We start from the raw sequence: 15,864 nt of genomic DNA on the forward strand, positions 1-15,864 counted from the left end.
TAAGGAATGAGTGTATAACAAAGTCAACAATTGCGGCTGTAGGTGATAATTTTTACTAAAAATGGAAAGAGTGCAAATAACTTGGGATGCCCAGAAAGGAAATAAGTGCAAGTAGTCCGGGACGGAGGGAGTATTTAGATTTAAGTAACACTCCCATGCCACGAAATAATGTCCTAATTTATTATTTTAGGACGTCCATAATTTAAAACCTCATTTACTTTTATTTCATTTTAGATAGTGAACCTCATATTTCACTTTATTTTTATTCTGACATTTTACTATAAAATTAACATATAAAAGTGGGATCTACGTTCTACTAACTTTTTCTCCAGTTTCTTAAAATTGGCAACAAGTTAAAATGAGACTTTAAATAGTGAATGAATGGAGTATTGAACTAAAAGTTTATCCCAAGTTCCGTCAGATAATAATAATTTGTAATTTATTTACAAAAACACCTCTTGATATTCTATCATTACAAAAAAATTGATTGTATTTGGTTACTAAATTAGTTTGCGATGAAATATACTGCTTCCATCCGTTCATTCTACTATAAGCGAGATATTTTTTGATACAAAATTTAAAAAAATTGATAATACAGAATTAAGTATAGAGAAAGTAAAATATAAGAGAGAAAAAATCATAATTACCTAAGTAATTCGTGGGCGTGAGTTAGCCAAGCTAGAAAGTTTAAGAGCATCTGCAACGGTGACCGGACGGCGTCCGTCCGTGCCGCTGGCAAGGACGAGCTCCACCGCCGCTGCGCTCGCGCCGCTGGCACGACGCTGCTCGATGCATCGAGCACGTCCGTGCCAGCGAGCAGCTGACATGGCGGCACGCGATTGGGCAACGGCATAGCCGTTGCCTTTGAATTATTATTATTATTAATAATTAAAAATCGGTTTTTAATTTAAAAAAACCGATTAAAAATAAAAAAAAATTCCACTTTCCAAAAAAAATATATCTGTTTTTTTACCATTTTCCATCATTTATTTATTTATTTTTTATTTTTTTCCCCCAAAAATACACATTTTCATCTATAAATACCCCACTTTCACACCCAAAAATTCACGCCACACTACACAATTCTCATCTACAGTCTCTAATTTTCATTCTCATCTTCATTCTCATCTTCATTCTCTCATATCCATTCTCAATCTTTCTTCCACTCCTACAACATAACAATGTCCGGCCAAGGCGATGACCCCCCACCCTCCCACGGTTGGAACCCCGAATGGTTCGGTTCACAACTGTTTCCTAGTCCGGAAATGGAATATTCGGTCCCTCCTCAAACCCAAAGTTCAGGCGTTCCGGATGGCTACCGGCCATACCCAATCGACGACCAAGGTGCCCCCGAAGGGCGATACGGGTGGACACCGGAGCCTAGGCCGACCGCTCCCTCCCAAACTCCGACTCCTCCTACTCGCGGTGTCCGCACACCGTACACTCCGGCGGAGATGGATAAATTGTTCACGGCGTACTTGGAAATCTCCGAAGATCCGGTGGTTGGCACGAACCAATCCGGCGATCACTTTTGGTGGCGCATCGCTCGCCGGTACAATGAAAACCAGCCGTCGGGAACAATCGAGCGCAACGAGAGTATGGTGCGCAACACCATCTACCGAGCCAACGATGAAATTGACAAGTTCAATGGCTATTTCCTCCAGGAAGAGCGGAATGCGGGGAGCGGCCGGAGCGAGGTCGACATCATCACTGCCGCGTTGAGCACCTACCAATCCATGAACTACAGGTCGTTCAAGTACCTCAACGTTTGGCAGGAGACGCGGACGCACCCGAAGTATATGGGAGGCGTAACATCCTCCTCTAGCGGCTCCTCCAAACAGTCAAGGTCGGTATCCCTATCCGACGCCGGCTTCGAAGAAGTGGCTAGCCAACTCGCCGGAGCTAACTTGGGTAGCCCCGACGCCGGCCCGAGCGGTTCCCAATGCCGACCGCAAGGAAGGAAGAAGGCGGCGGCCAACCGCCGTCGAGCCGCGGCTGCAACCGCCGATGCTCCAGTTCCCGCTCCCGTTCCCGTTCCCGTTCCCGTTCCCGTTCCATATTCGCCACCTCCACCCCCCACCAACTCGTTGTGGCAGCTTTTGGACCAACTCAATATGGCCGATAGGTCCATTATGACCCCCTCGCAACTTCGATCGCACGAGGCCATGATATTGGGCCTCCAAAGACAATTGAGGGTAGTGCCGCCGGATGAGTAGTCGTCCACGGGGATATTTTTAGCTTTTAATTATGTAATTTTTAATTTTTAGGAGTTTAATTATGTAATTTTTTATTTTTAGGTATTTTAGTATTTTAATTATGTAATTTAAAATTTTTAGGATTTTAATTATGTGTTTTTTATTTTATTTGTAATTTATAATATTTATTATGGTTTTTGAATGAATTTTTATTTTATGGAAATGTTTTGGTTTAAGTGAATTTTAAATTGAATTGTGCTCGTCCTTGCGAAAAAGTACAGTAATGAGTGTTGTGCTCTTGCTAGAGAACAGGTAGAATAAGTGGGGTCGGGCCCACAACGCAAGAGCACGGATGTGGGTGTTCTGATAAAAAAAAGTAGCTAGTATATCTTGATTTATGTACACGTGTACATCAGCGAGGTTGCATGGGAACAAAACCCCACAATTTTCTCTCTCTTTCTAAAATTCCTCTGCCATTGCTCAGCCACGTCAGCACCTTCCTAAATGCCTGACGTCGACACCTGATTTCTCCATCCTTACGTTTCGCCCTATCATAGCTCCACGTCTCTCTCTCTTAATCTCTCAATTCTCTCCGTCGAATTCCTCCCAATTCTGTAGAATCACTGGTGCCAACCAAAACTGTGCGCTCTTCTTTCGATTTCAGTCTTCTCAGTCGGTTATGTCGGAGTCCGGAGGTGAAGAATCCAGCCAACCAGGTAAGCGGAAGGTCAAGGCCGATGAAATCGGCGGTGAGGAGCTTCAGCTTGCGGCGGAGGACCCGCTGCTCGTCTTCGGTTCGGAAATCATGACGATTATTCTCGCCAAGCTCGACTTGCGTAGCGTCGCGGAAGCTCGTCTGGTTTCTCGCGGCTGGCAGGCCATTGCTTCTGCCGACAGAATTTGGGGTCCCAAGGTTATTTTCTCCCTTACCTTTTCTCCGTTTCTCATTGTTTTGCTTTCAGCTTGGAGTGTTGGCTGTGTGTCGTGCGTTGATTAATTTTTTCTCTGTTTTTGCCCTTATTTTTACGTGCGTTTTAATTTAACTGTGGATACTGCCCATTCTGCTTTGTTGATTGAGTATTATCTATTTCCAATTTGATTATTTTGATTGAGGAATTGTATTAACTTGGATCTTGTAGGGTAATTTATCAACTAATTATAGTAATTTGGAATGATGATTGAGATTAAGCTAGTTTATGCCCTGTGACTTCTTTTTCACATACCTTAATACTACCATCTTCAGTTTGCCATGTTGCTTTACTTTGAATAGCTCGAATAGAAACACTTGGAATTACTCACTATTCCATTGTATTTGGGTAAAAGAATCACTTGGAATTACTCACTATTACATTGTATTTGGCTAAAAGAATCACTTGGAACCTCAACTATGATGGAAATTTCAGTCAGGTGCCATCATTAGTTTCTATAACATATTAGCATTTGGAAAAAGAGAGCAAATATAAGTAGAATCTTCAAGCTGTCCCCTTAAGGTTTTTCGAGTTCGTTAAACATTTTAGCCAAGATGGAGAAATTCGAAAAAGATATGGTAATTTTGCACTGCGTTTGACAAAGTGGGAGTTTGAGAGAATGTGTTAGTCATGTGTTCTGTCTGAGTAGTCATGCTACTCATATTTAACCACTTATATGTATCTATAAACGTTGAAGCTTGATGACTCTGTTTCATTTAGCTATTTTATGAATATTCTATCTCTGAGTTCTCTTCCTGTGTTTAAAAGATGGGATTTCAACAGGGGGAAGAAATACAATCTGATTAAGAGCTGGATACATGCATTCTTTTCATGATGCAATTGCTCTTTATTTGAAAGCATAAGCACAACTCTTATGTAGAATGCAGTTGCCTTTTATAGCAATAATTCAGAACTTTAAGAAGTGTAAAACGAAAAGTGTCTAGATAAAAGGAGTGCAGCAATACTATCCAGATAGCCTATTTGGTGACTGTTTGTTATTTGTGTAATTTAAAAACAATAATACAAAGGAATCACTAAAATGACGGGAAAAAAGATTGTCAAATAATAGGCTGCCTTAAATAGGAACACCATCTATTATGCTACTATTGAACTTCAGCAAAGCAGTATCGACATTGGTAAACAAACCTAATACACAAGTGCTTTCTGAAATCTACCACCACACTTGGACCCCAGCGTTAGGGTGGAAAATAAAGTTGGTAAGGAAATACTTTTAGATTTCCAATGTGAACTGTCATAGGTTGTGTGGTTTTATCAATTTTATTGCTTATTATCCTAAGCATGTATCTTTCGTACAATGTGTGTGAAAAAGGAAGCTCATAAGTTTTCATTTCCTGTTCTATATGTTGGCTTTTGGTTGCCAGATAGATCAAGGTGAGTGAGAAGTGTTCGAACGAATTATAAGGCTTTTCATCGAATGCACTTATGACACACTCTTGTGTGTCGGTTCATAATCCTGATCCATATTGTCAAACTGCATAACACGAGTTTAAAGAAAGGTGTTGGTCTGAATAATTTCTTCTTCACTTTTGAATTGCAGAATTAAAAATTGCTAGTCTGTATGCAGGCAGGAGAAATGTAACATTTCCATTGTATGCACCTCTTTCAGGATTTATTTCTCATATTTAGATCGAGTCCAAACTTTATCTGGTTCTATGAGTCGTGGAAATCTACCATCTTCGAAATTGGGTATTGCCAACCATGGGGGACTAACTGCCAATTCAAACTGGAGAAAAGATGGTAATAAAGAATCATTTGTTTCCTCAAGCTCATTAATGATCCAGATTCTTCCTTTACTTTAACCGGAGGCTGGTGTTCTTTGATGCTGTGTACACGAAAGGGGCTGGCCGTTAAAAGACTGCGTTGTAAAACGCGATCACAGTTAATTTCTTAAATTTATGTTTGTTTGAAGTAGTCGATCTAATTTCTTAGATGAGACAACTTGACTTGTTTGTGGTTTGACTTGTGAAGGTGTAGAGACATTTTATTGTCATGTAATAGTAATACATATGTCAAGTTAAACAACCTTTGCATACTTTTCTTTTGCATCAATTTCTTACTAATTTGATAAAACAACTAGTTTGAGGATCATATAATGGTACCACCAATTTCTTTGGACATGTTTACATGGTTGTGCAGCATGTTTGAGAGAAAAAGGTAAGCAAGCTGCAGTTTAGCAATTCTTGTGGAAATATGTTGTTGTGTTTTGACTGAGATGTTCAAGGTAGATAAACAAGACCATACAATGTCAATATTTGTAATGATGTTAGTACATCATGAATGCAGCTAGAGATAAGTAAATTCTTAAGTTTATGGATTAGTTGAGACTAGAGCCAAAACTATAAGAGTGACTTTTGGATTCCCTCCCTATGTCACATACAGCTTGAAACCTTGAGAACTTTGATAACGTAAATCAGTGTTCCTGAGAAGGAATGTTCTGATTAAGCTGTTACAATCTTCTTTTAGTTGTAAGATGGGTTTTAATTGTTGCTTGTATCAGCAAGGAACTCCTTATGTTTCTAGTTAATATATATTGAATAAATGTGGGGTTTATAGAGTTTTAATTGCCCAAGTACATGATTTGTCAGGAGAAGAAGGCTAGTTTCCGCTGTACTGCAGAGATAGAGGCATGTTATGGTCTCGGAAGGGGTAAGAGTTTCAACCTATTCTTAGAGCTAGAGTTGATACTGTGCGTGAGTATGAATTGTTCACGTGTTTATGGCTAGTAACTTGAACTAAGTGTGGAGGGAATAGGCTTTCAAGTATTTAGATTGTGGCTGTATGTGTGGGTTTGGTCTTTAGCTAGAAATATGCTTTATGACAACAGTTGTGGGAGAAGTAAACTATTCTGTTAAGGTGAACAGTCACACTATGAGAATATATATGTCATAAAGATGGCCCAGAGATATGTTGGGTGATGAAGCACTGATAAAATCACATGGACTTAACTCACTTTCTAGACCAGTGATAGAAGTGGTCATTTATTTCCAACACCTGTAAGCTAGGTATCTTTGGCTTCCTTGGTTTTACAACGGAAAGAAAGAGAAAACATGAATGAGCATCATCTATACTTCCTGCTAGCTAGTTCAGTTGAATGGGTTTGCTGTCTTGCTTCAACCGCCCTCTATAAATTTTTTTGTTACACAATGACTAGATCTCCAACTTCATTGTGACATAGTTTAGCAATACTTTGGTACACATAATGGGAAGATAACAAATTAGGCTTGATTCTTGAGATCTATCTGTAGCAATGAAGGTGGGTGTTGGCTCAGAGGATCATTTCATTCAAGTAAGGCACAATACACTAACAGTAGATGCTAGGTTGGTTTCCTAAGCATTTACCAGTTCATTTTCAGTATGCATTCATGCCAAAGCTTTGAGCCTTTAAGCTTTTTGTTCTCTCTTTCTGATACTCGAGACAATGTTGTGGCTTTTATGTCTAGTACTTTGTCTTGAATAAAAGCCTCTACTTTTCAAACAAGACTTCTTTTTTCTGTAAACCCATCTACACTCCTAAAATGGATCTTTACTATATTTTCTACATTTGGATTGACTTAGAAAAGAAGAGTGCAGTGGATTTTAGTTATGCTGGAAAATCTAGGACTTGATGTCTGGATTGAAAGATGCATCCTAGAGTTCTCATTGTCTTAATATAATCCAAATAAGAAAATCTTTTATTTTCCGCTATCATTATGTCATGTTGAACAGGGTAGGCAGATAGAATTATATTTGGCTTGGTATTAAAATCGTAGCCAGCCATTTGTCAAATATTATACTCCATCCGTCCCCTAATATGAGTCACTCTTTGACCGGGCACGAGTTTTAAGAAATGTAGAGAAAAGTTGGTTGAAAAAGTTGGTTGAATGTGGGACCCACATTTTTATATTGGTTTTATAATAAAATGTGAGTGGAGTGAGTTAGTGGAATGTGGGGCCTACTACCATTTATGGTAAAAATGAAGAGTGACTCTTAATGGGGGACGGCCCAAAATGGAAATTAGCGACTCTTATTCGGGGACGGAGGGAGTAGTTGTCAATGTCTAAAGTCCAAGATAAATCCAGAAGTAGGAATCTCTTGGTACCATGGTACCAAATCAAGGGTCGAATTTTTGTTTTAACATCTAGTTCTTCCCTGGGTATTTAGCCTGAAGGAACTAGGATCTTGCATTTATTTCAGCACTGTTTTGTGCAAGTCTTTTATATTTTTGTTCAATCATCTTTTTGATTACTGGCTGCGTCATTGTTTATATTTCCACCAACTTTGCTACTTATAATCTGATCAGATATAATCTGATCATTACCTCTAAATCTCTACTGACTTAATAGGCAGCTCCAACCTTATCCTTTAACTAGTCATCTTTCCATAGTTAACTCCATCTAAGTTATACTCTGTAATAGTTGGAACATCATTTTTCTCTCATCAACATCTCTAGTTCCTATATTTATATGCTTCAACAAAATCACATGAGTGACCTATGCTGTTTAATTTCTCCATTGATGCAATCGAATACTTCAATTTGTTTTTTGACCATTCTATTTATTTCACATCCGGCACAGTCACATCCAAGTTTTGGCAACTAGCTTCTTTGAGTGTGTGAATAACTGAAAAAGGTGTATGAAATAGTTACCCATTGATGTGTCTCCTCCTTAGATTATACTAATAAAATGGTAACAAGTAATGTAGCATAGGTAATGTATGTTTTTTAGTACAAAGAACATATGCAATATAGTTGTAAACTTGTTTTTAATTGTGGAGTTTAGTGAATATGGATTACATTATTCAAAATGAAAAGAAATGAAGTTGATTCATGAATTAAGTGGGTTTGAGCTTGAACTACACACACACACACACAGAGAGAGAGAGAGAAACATATGTATATATAGGAGATTGGTTCATTTTAGAACTTTTTAGAACACAGAAGAACAGTTAGCAAATACGTTATTAATATCAGTTATCATAATAAGTATATCAGTTCCCGTGAGATCAGTTTGCTCATTTATAAATATCAATTTCTAAACGAATATCAGGAATGAATATGTTATGTAATGCCAACTGATATTAAATATCATAGGACTTAGAACTGATATGATTTTTCATTCTCATTTTAAAAAGGGTCTCACTACAACCGCCCGTATGTATATATTTTAAATATTGAAATCTTGTAAATTTATTGATTGAGAAGAAAGTAGAACGAGTGCGTCGAACTTTAGGTAGATCCTTATGCACTATGCTACTCCTTTCTCCAATGTCTGGTTGCAACCATTGCCCACTGAAGTCCGAAGATTTTCCTATATGTATTGATTAAAATGGGGGTGAGTTGATGAGTAAAACATATAACATCAATCTCAAAAACCTGAAAAAGATCTATCGGTAAGAAGAAACATATTGCGACTTTTGATATATTTGACCAAATAAGAAAGTATCCATGTTACACTTACATAGATATAGATTTGTATAATAAATAAGCAATTTCAATTCCAATGAATTAAGGTAGTCTATATCTACTTGTAAGAATAGATGAGTTGAGTTCGTAAACGATTAAAACTTGTATAGGTTTGTGAACTTTGTTTCCTAAGGAGTATGAGAACATATAATTTATTGGCGACACTTGCATGTAGTTTGAGTCAAATATGGAGTTTTGCTATGCATTATTCAACCAAGTTCATGATGCTATGAATGTACTAAACGATATAATTACATTAGTAATGATATTCATTATTCTTCCTGCTAAAGTTTATTCTTGCTGCTGGGCTAGTTTTGATGTAAAATTACAATGCGAACGTATAAGTCTACACATCAACTGTCAAAGTGGTGGCTTTGGATTTTTTTTAATAATCAAAGACACCCAGTGTGTGGGCGGGGGGTTTAGGCAGACCCCCAACCGTGAATAGGATCAAAATATAACGTTCCAAAACATGACCCTAGCCCAAAAGTGACTAGGGTCCAAGACAAGAACATGAAAGGACAAGATGCAGGCCCCAAAAGTGGTGGCTTTGGATTGAGTGTCAAGAATATGCCATGAATCACAAGGTGCATGATAACACCTTAAGACCCTTACTAATAGGAGTACCCAAGTTTAAATATAGTAAATTGCTTTATGTATATTGATATCCATGACTTCAAATGCATATGAAACTAAAAAAGTTTGATTAGATGCAATTTGTCTTGGCTTTCCCATGATATATTAGTGTGTATAAATTTCATAAAAACCTCAAGAGTCAAGATGATCTATTTGCTTGATAGAGCTAATTTATTTGTATGAACAAATATGTTTGATGCGACGACTTTGGACATTTTATGTAAGACCTAGCTCCATAGGAACTTCCACATGCATAATGATTTTTTGGTTTTAGTGTTACTTAAGCTTCCTTTCACTACTATGACATAGATGTGATTGTTATGATGTACTAGAAAGACTTATGAATGCGAATAAAATAATATCAATTTTATTGATGGTTGATCAATTAGTAAATACAACATTCTTCATCTTTGACAAATAGAAGTTTCTCATTTAGAACCAATTCTTTAGTTCTAATATGATGTAGGATAATAACCATATATACAAATAGCAAACTGATTAATTGTAAAAAACCCTTTCAATATGAACTTTTTTAGCATTAATTCGTTTTTGTTACTTCCATTGTTTTGCCAATTATTTTTTTGCTAACATAATGGAGGAGTGGAAAATGACCTAATTTAATTCTTTGAAAGTATTTAAAGGTGTCAAATGGTCTCACTGGACCGGGCATGACCCAACCCAACGTACCATGCCACTGTGACAGAAAGTAACCAACTATTCTTGTGAGTTGTGATATTGTTAATGCTCAACTTCTTCATCACATTGTGGTGAAAATCAAATTTGGATTCATTGACCAAGTTCACATAAAATGGTAAGAGATGGGTATACAATTTTCTTATAGCTGTTAGTTATAACAAATCAACAGTACTTGAAATAAATAGATAGTCCAGTGAAGTTTTTAATTACTTTTTGCTAAACTAGGTTAAGCTTTACAATATATAATACTCTTAATATATGGTAGGAATTGTTTAAAAAGTTTAAAATGAAATTTTCTTATAGAATAAAATTGATATATAATCCATAATTGTATTATAATCACTTTGTCCCCTAAAAATATGAACTAATACATTTTTAATCCATCCCTTAAAAGTATGAATTTTCTAAATTAAGAATACTTGAGCCCATTGAACACTGCTACCACATTATCCACTAACACTACTTCCACTGCATTTTCTCTCTATCCATCTTACTTTATTAATTGTGCATTTAAACTCGTGCGTGCCCCTTCAAAAATTCATATTTTGAAGAGATGGAGGAAGTATTTAGTTAGGGGATTTTACCTTCAATATAGAATAAAAGATAATAATATTGTCTTCATTATGAAGATTTTTCCTATTATATTAGAAATTGATAAAATCAACAGTAGTGGGAAGGTTTGTAAAATTTTATCCCTTTGAATCAAAATATTACTGATACCTAATGTGTAAATGACACATAACATTATTCCGTACTCCCTTCATCCCCTTGTAGTCTAGAGTTTCTTTTGGGTATAAAAATTTAGAAAAGAGTGTTTAGTGGGTCAAGTGGAATGAGCATAAAGTAGGAGAGAGAATACAGAGAGAAAAATAGTAAGAGAGATCAAGTGTGGTGATTTTTTGCTGTAAAAGAAAATAATTCAATCATAGTGGAACAGTCCAAAAAGAATTATGACTCAACTATAGTGGGAGACTCGACTATAGGGGGACAAGAAATATATGAATATCCAAATTGTCGTTACTAAATAGCGTTTCCAGGACTCCCTTTGTCCCATGAAAAACAAAACGTTTTCTTTTTTTAGATGTCCCATTAAAAGTGAAATATTGAAATATTTTCTAAAATGGGAAACACCATTCTACTTTTTCCTCTCTTACTTTTCTCTTTCATTAACTCACAAAACAACGCTGCATAGAATCTCATAGCGGAAATCAAAATGTTTCATATTAATTACGACGGAGGTAATATAAGCATGCCTTGTAATATCGATTTAATCGAATAATTGATGTTACATATTCTGTGCATATCAAGTAAATTGTTTTAGATGATGAATTGGATTGACAATATATATTATTGAGCTTTTTGAATATTATTATATTGTTCAATCTATTAAATATGCGGTAGATAAACATATGCTCCCTCCGTTCGCAATGTAAATCCTAATTTGACTAGGCTTGATTTCTAAGAAATGTGAACGCAACTCGGTGCAAAGTTGGTGAAATGTGGATATCACTTTATATACTCCCTCCGTCCCGCCATAAGCGAGACACTTCTTTTTCAGAACGGGATTTAAGAAACTGATATTGAAAGTGTTAAGTGGAGAGGGGTAAGTATGAGAGAAAAAAATAGAGTGAAGAGAGAATAAAGTAGGTGGGAGAAAAGGGTAAGAGACAAAATCTATTCTTGTTTTGCTAGAAAGGGAAATGACTCACTTATGGTGGACATCCCATAAAGGAAAATGAATCGCTTATGGTGGGACAGAGGGAGTATTAGTTTTATTGAGCATGAACCTCTCCAGCAGCCAAATAGAAATCAAGAGGAACTGGCCACTCTCTGTCTTCACAGTTTGATACCTTGAGAGCTGTCTTCTGCAACTGCATTTATTCAAGAATTTAGATATAGAGTGAGAGCCGACTTGTGTACCATAAATTTCCTATCCCCTGTACAGAATGGAAAAACGAATAGCATGCAACTCAATACAGTAATAAACCGTAAGTAAAGAAACAGATGAGTTTCTTTTGATGCATATCTAGAATACATGTTGTATAAGGAGAAATACGAAATACCCGAACCCGATAAAATCTAGACATTTCATGTTAATGCCATCAAGCTATGTATGATAGTTTAGAAATAGTCCACGACATGCTATAGTGAAATCACTGATCCCAGTAGTATTCTCTGTGAATATCAGTGTAGTTATTAGATTATTATTATAAGGAAGGTTCCGATTGAATGAGTGTAGCTCCATTGATTTGTGTCAAGAAGGTAAACTTATTGTAGCTCAATGCATTAGCATGTAGCAATTGAACATCACAGCGGACACATGGGTTGGGGAAGGAGTGTGGCAGTAAGGAATCTGTAGACCTCTGGCCGAAATGCTTCACTACCAGGGGTGGCTTAAAATGATTACGCTTGTTTCACGATGTCACCATCTATTATGGTTCAAATCTGATACTTTGTTCGGAGTGTCACTACTGTTTATACTAACATAGCCGTTTTTTGTACCATCTATTAGGTCTAGCATGTGATTCATGTCTCTAGTGTCTGAATGCGCTTACTACAGTATTAAGGAGGTGCCACCTGCACCGAAATAGTGCCAAATATTCCAGGGGGCACCTCCAGCATGTTAAAAAAAGGTTGTAGAATCCAACTCATTGTTTAATTCCATTTTTATTTTTTTATGTTGAATTTCCGCTGCCTTCAGACCTATCTATTTTGTTAGTTCCATGCTCATAGATGGAATTCTGATCACTGTGTTACTATTCATATTTTTTCATATCACAAGGTTTATCGACATTTCTGGAACAGGAACACCATAAATAGAGTTTAGAATAAATGGAATAGCTTCAAAAGAAAAATGATGTACTGAATTATCATAAATGAAGCAGAAAGATGTAAAATATAGGATGATAAATGTAAAATGATACAGCTCTGATATTCTTCCTAAGAAGGATATAGGCCATGCCATAGTTCTTGTTTGTGTTTAGTGTATGCCATAGTTCTTGTGTGTGTTTAGTGTACAACAGGTCCTACTATGGCTCTGTTTTTAGTGTTTCAATTTATTGTGTTGACTGTAGTCTTATGAGGACTGCACCTGCGCTTCTCTCCTGTTTAGTAGTTCTTCTAGTTCAACGCTGCTACTTTGTTGTATGTTATCACTTTTTCCAGCGATGTCTGACTGAAATAAATTTCTCATCAACTGGGAATTTTATTGTGGTTATTTTGTCATATGTATTTGCCTTTTCACTGTGGGATTTGTATATTGATGATTTTGTTTGCGTGCCATCTTTTCCACTGTGATATCTTAATTCAAACAAATATATCTCGTCTAGCTCATTGGGGTTCATATTTCTACTGATTTTCGTAATTGGGGTGGCGGTATATATTTATGAGCTGAAACGGAAAGGAGATGGAATGTAATGATACACATCGTTATTCCCTGCAGATTAACTACAGCTATAGGACTTAGCTTAAACTCTATGTATGGCTCATTGACTTTTGTTTCTTGTTTTCGGTTGCAACCGAAGGTGCTATCCACTTAGGTGACGTGTGTTCGGTTGTGGAGCTATAGCAGTGGTTGTTTACAGTAGTTTCTGCTGTTTGGTTTATCAAGCAGTTTGGCGAATGAGGCTTTCCTTCACCATTTAGCTTAAATGACTCGTGTCCTCTAACATGAGTACTGACCCCTTGCTCAGTTTCACCTCCAGCCTTGTTCTCACAAGACAAGGCTGTTTTGGCAAAGAGGCAATTGATACGCATTGTTATTCCCTACAGATTAAATGCAGGTTATTGTTTCGTTGTCTGTTATAATTACAAGTCTCGTGTTATTTGAGACTATTAGAGAGAGGTTCTCTTTAAAAGTAAGAGTCTGGATAGAGTTTTTATTTTAGTTAGGAGTCTGCGATAGATTATCATAAATAGACAAGGTATTCTACATTTTATTGATTCTGAAATAAAGTTTAGTTTCACCCGCCTAATAATGCATTCCATGAGTTGATTATCGTGCTCCAACTGTAATGCATTCCTGATGTGTTCGAAGACTTTAATTTTGTCACTTCTTAACTAGGCTTCTTTTCAATGATTATTTATGCCAGAACTCCAATGCTATCCTCAATCGTTAAATAAAATTATTTATGCAGTGGTGCTTGTATTTTCAGTGTCAAGAGTTATGGTTGGATAAGGCACACATACCACGCGTAGCAACGGTTGAAGGACTTCCAAAGATGATTGCTACATTGCTCTCAATAAGAGACGGTAAACGAGTGAGTTTCACGTCTTCCTGTCCTAATCTGTTAGAGAGCTGTGCTTGATTGTGAACAGCCTTTATGTGCTTATAATATCATGTCGGATGAATTTTAAATGCATGAACTATGCGATAGTTCTAACTAACTTGAAGGTTGATACCTGTTATACGTTCTAACTGGGAATTTGCTAATGTCAGACTCGAATCACTAGGGATGACCTTTGTGACCATGTTTGGGAATTCCGCTTTACAGAGGTATGCTATCATTCGTTTCGAACTTCGGTTCTTGTTAATTTGCTTGATTTAGACACTTGGAAGTATCTGTTTCCCAACTAGCGTAATGTTGATAGTTCCACATTTATAAAGAATATGTCCTTGTGCATTCTCATGCCCAAAACCTAAGTTAAATGTAGCTTTTTTTCCCCAACTGTTAGTTAAAACTTTAAATATCCGTCCCACTCTAAGTGAACATTTCTAATTTGGCATAGGATTTTATGTAGTATTGTTTTGTGAGTAAGGTGGAGAGAATAAAGTAAGAGAGACGGAAAAAGTGAAGTGAGTGATATTTCTATATTTAGAAATATGTCATTTAGAGTGGGACATCCCAAAAAAGGATAATGTGTCACTTAGAGTGGGACGGGGGGTGTAGTTGAATTATGGAATGGAGTTAGTGATGCTAAACTAAATTATCATCCTTTTCTGAACCCAAAATGTTATCTATCCCTCTTAACAAATTGTCACGGTTTGTGAGGAGACTCCCTATTTCTGTTTAGTAACTGAATCCAATAATAAGGGTTCTACTCTTAACCTCAAACTAGCTGTCCCTTGGTAAATTCAGAAACTAAATATGGTAACTATGTTTCCTAACAGAAAGTACCTATTCCAATCATGCAATGTCTTGTCAAAAACTATACTAAAAAACAGTTGCAAAGCAGTTAAGATGAGTAATTTTCTCACCGGAGAAATAGCTTTGATTTGTGTGTCTCTTTCTCTCAGTCGGCGCCGCAGTACTGGCGGGACCTGGACCCCTCGTGGCGCGAGGAAGGCGCCACCCCAATGCAGCGGTATTTCCACCCGGACGGCAGCATCACGGCCGACCCCGAGGACAATGTGTGGGGCGGCCACGAGTCGACCTACACGATTGTGACCGGGCTCCTTGCGGACGGCAAGGTGCGCGAGCACTACGTGAGGATCAACCGGTGGCCTAAGATGATGGTGGAGCGCCGCCCCGACTGGAGCTGGGAACTCCGCAACCACCTCTACTTCTACCGAAGCGTCCCCGACAGCCACACCGGCACCGGACCCGCCTCCATCTCCCTCTCCGTTTCCGGCGGCTTTTCTTGAAGCTGGAAAAAAAAAACTATGCCATCTGCCTTTCTCTGTGTTTGTGTTGTGTGTGTGAATATGCATGTTGTAAATCGGAGTTGTGGGATCAGCTATTTCTAGGAACAAGTAATTCTGAAGATAGGATTTACTGATTTGGAAAGTCAATCGCAGCCTTTTCGCTTTTTTCTATTAGTATCATATGGGTGGTTGTTGTGGCCAACAGCAAGGCTACTAGTCATAGCCTATTTGTCTATCATGTCATCGATGATGCTCTGTCTCCTCTAGTATTCATTTATTAGTCCACTTAATTTCTTTTCTGCACAATCCAATTCCAATCCTTAG

At 37.3% G+C, this 15,864-nt stretch overlaps 1 protein-coding gene across 2 annotated transcripts; it reads left to right on the forward strand.

Annotated features, from left to right (window-relative positions):
• The first annotated feature begins 2,633 nt into the window (after positions 1-2,633).
• Positions 2,634-15,540, forward strand: LOC121792041. 2 transcript variants are annotated; one of them, XM_042189822.1, is made up of 4 exons: positions 2,634-3,108; positions 14,111-14,215; positions 14,395-14,451; positions 15,193-15,540. In XM_042189822.1, the coding sequence occupies exons 1-4, from the start codon at positions 2,875-2,877 to the stop codon at positions 15,538-15,540; spliced, it is 744 nt and encodes a 247-aa protein (XP_042045756.1). In that variant the 5' UTR covers positions 2,634-2,874. The 2 variants fall into 2 exon arrangements, 1 of the variants encoding a protein (XP_042045756.1); XR_006048825.1 differs by lacking the exons at positions 14,111-14,215; positions 14,395-14,451; positions 15,193-15,540 and adding exons at positions 4,546-4,680; positions 4,791-5,203.
• Positions 15,541-15,864: the final 324 nt, after the last annotated feature.

Source organism: Salvia splendens, chromosome 2 (genome assembly GCF_004379255.2).
Source record: "Salvia splendens isolate huo1 chromosome 2, SspV2, whole genome shotgun sequence".
Lineage (NCBI taxonomy): Eukaryota > Viridiplantae > Streptophyta > Magnoliopsida > Lamiales > Lamiaceae > Salvia > Salvia splendens.

What these genes read in the sequence shown, in the direction of transcription:
- LOC121792041 (XM_042189822.1), top strand. Translation starts at nt 2,875, where the DNA reads ATGTCGGAGTCCGGAGGTGAAGAATCCAGCCAACCAGGTAAGCGGAAG. An exon ending in ACAGAATTTGGGGTCCCAAG is followed by an intron (nt 3,109 to 14,110) that starts GTTATTTTCTCC and finishes TTGTATTTTCAG; the next exon opens with TGTCAAGAGTTATGGTTGGA. An exon ending in CAATAAGAGACGGTAAACGA is followed by an intron (nt 14,216 to 14,394) that starts GTGAGTTTCACG and finishes TGCTAATGTCAG; the next exon opens with ACTCGAATCACTAGGGATGA.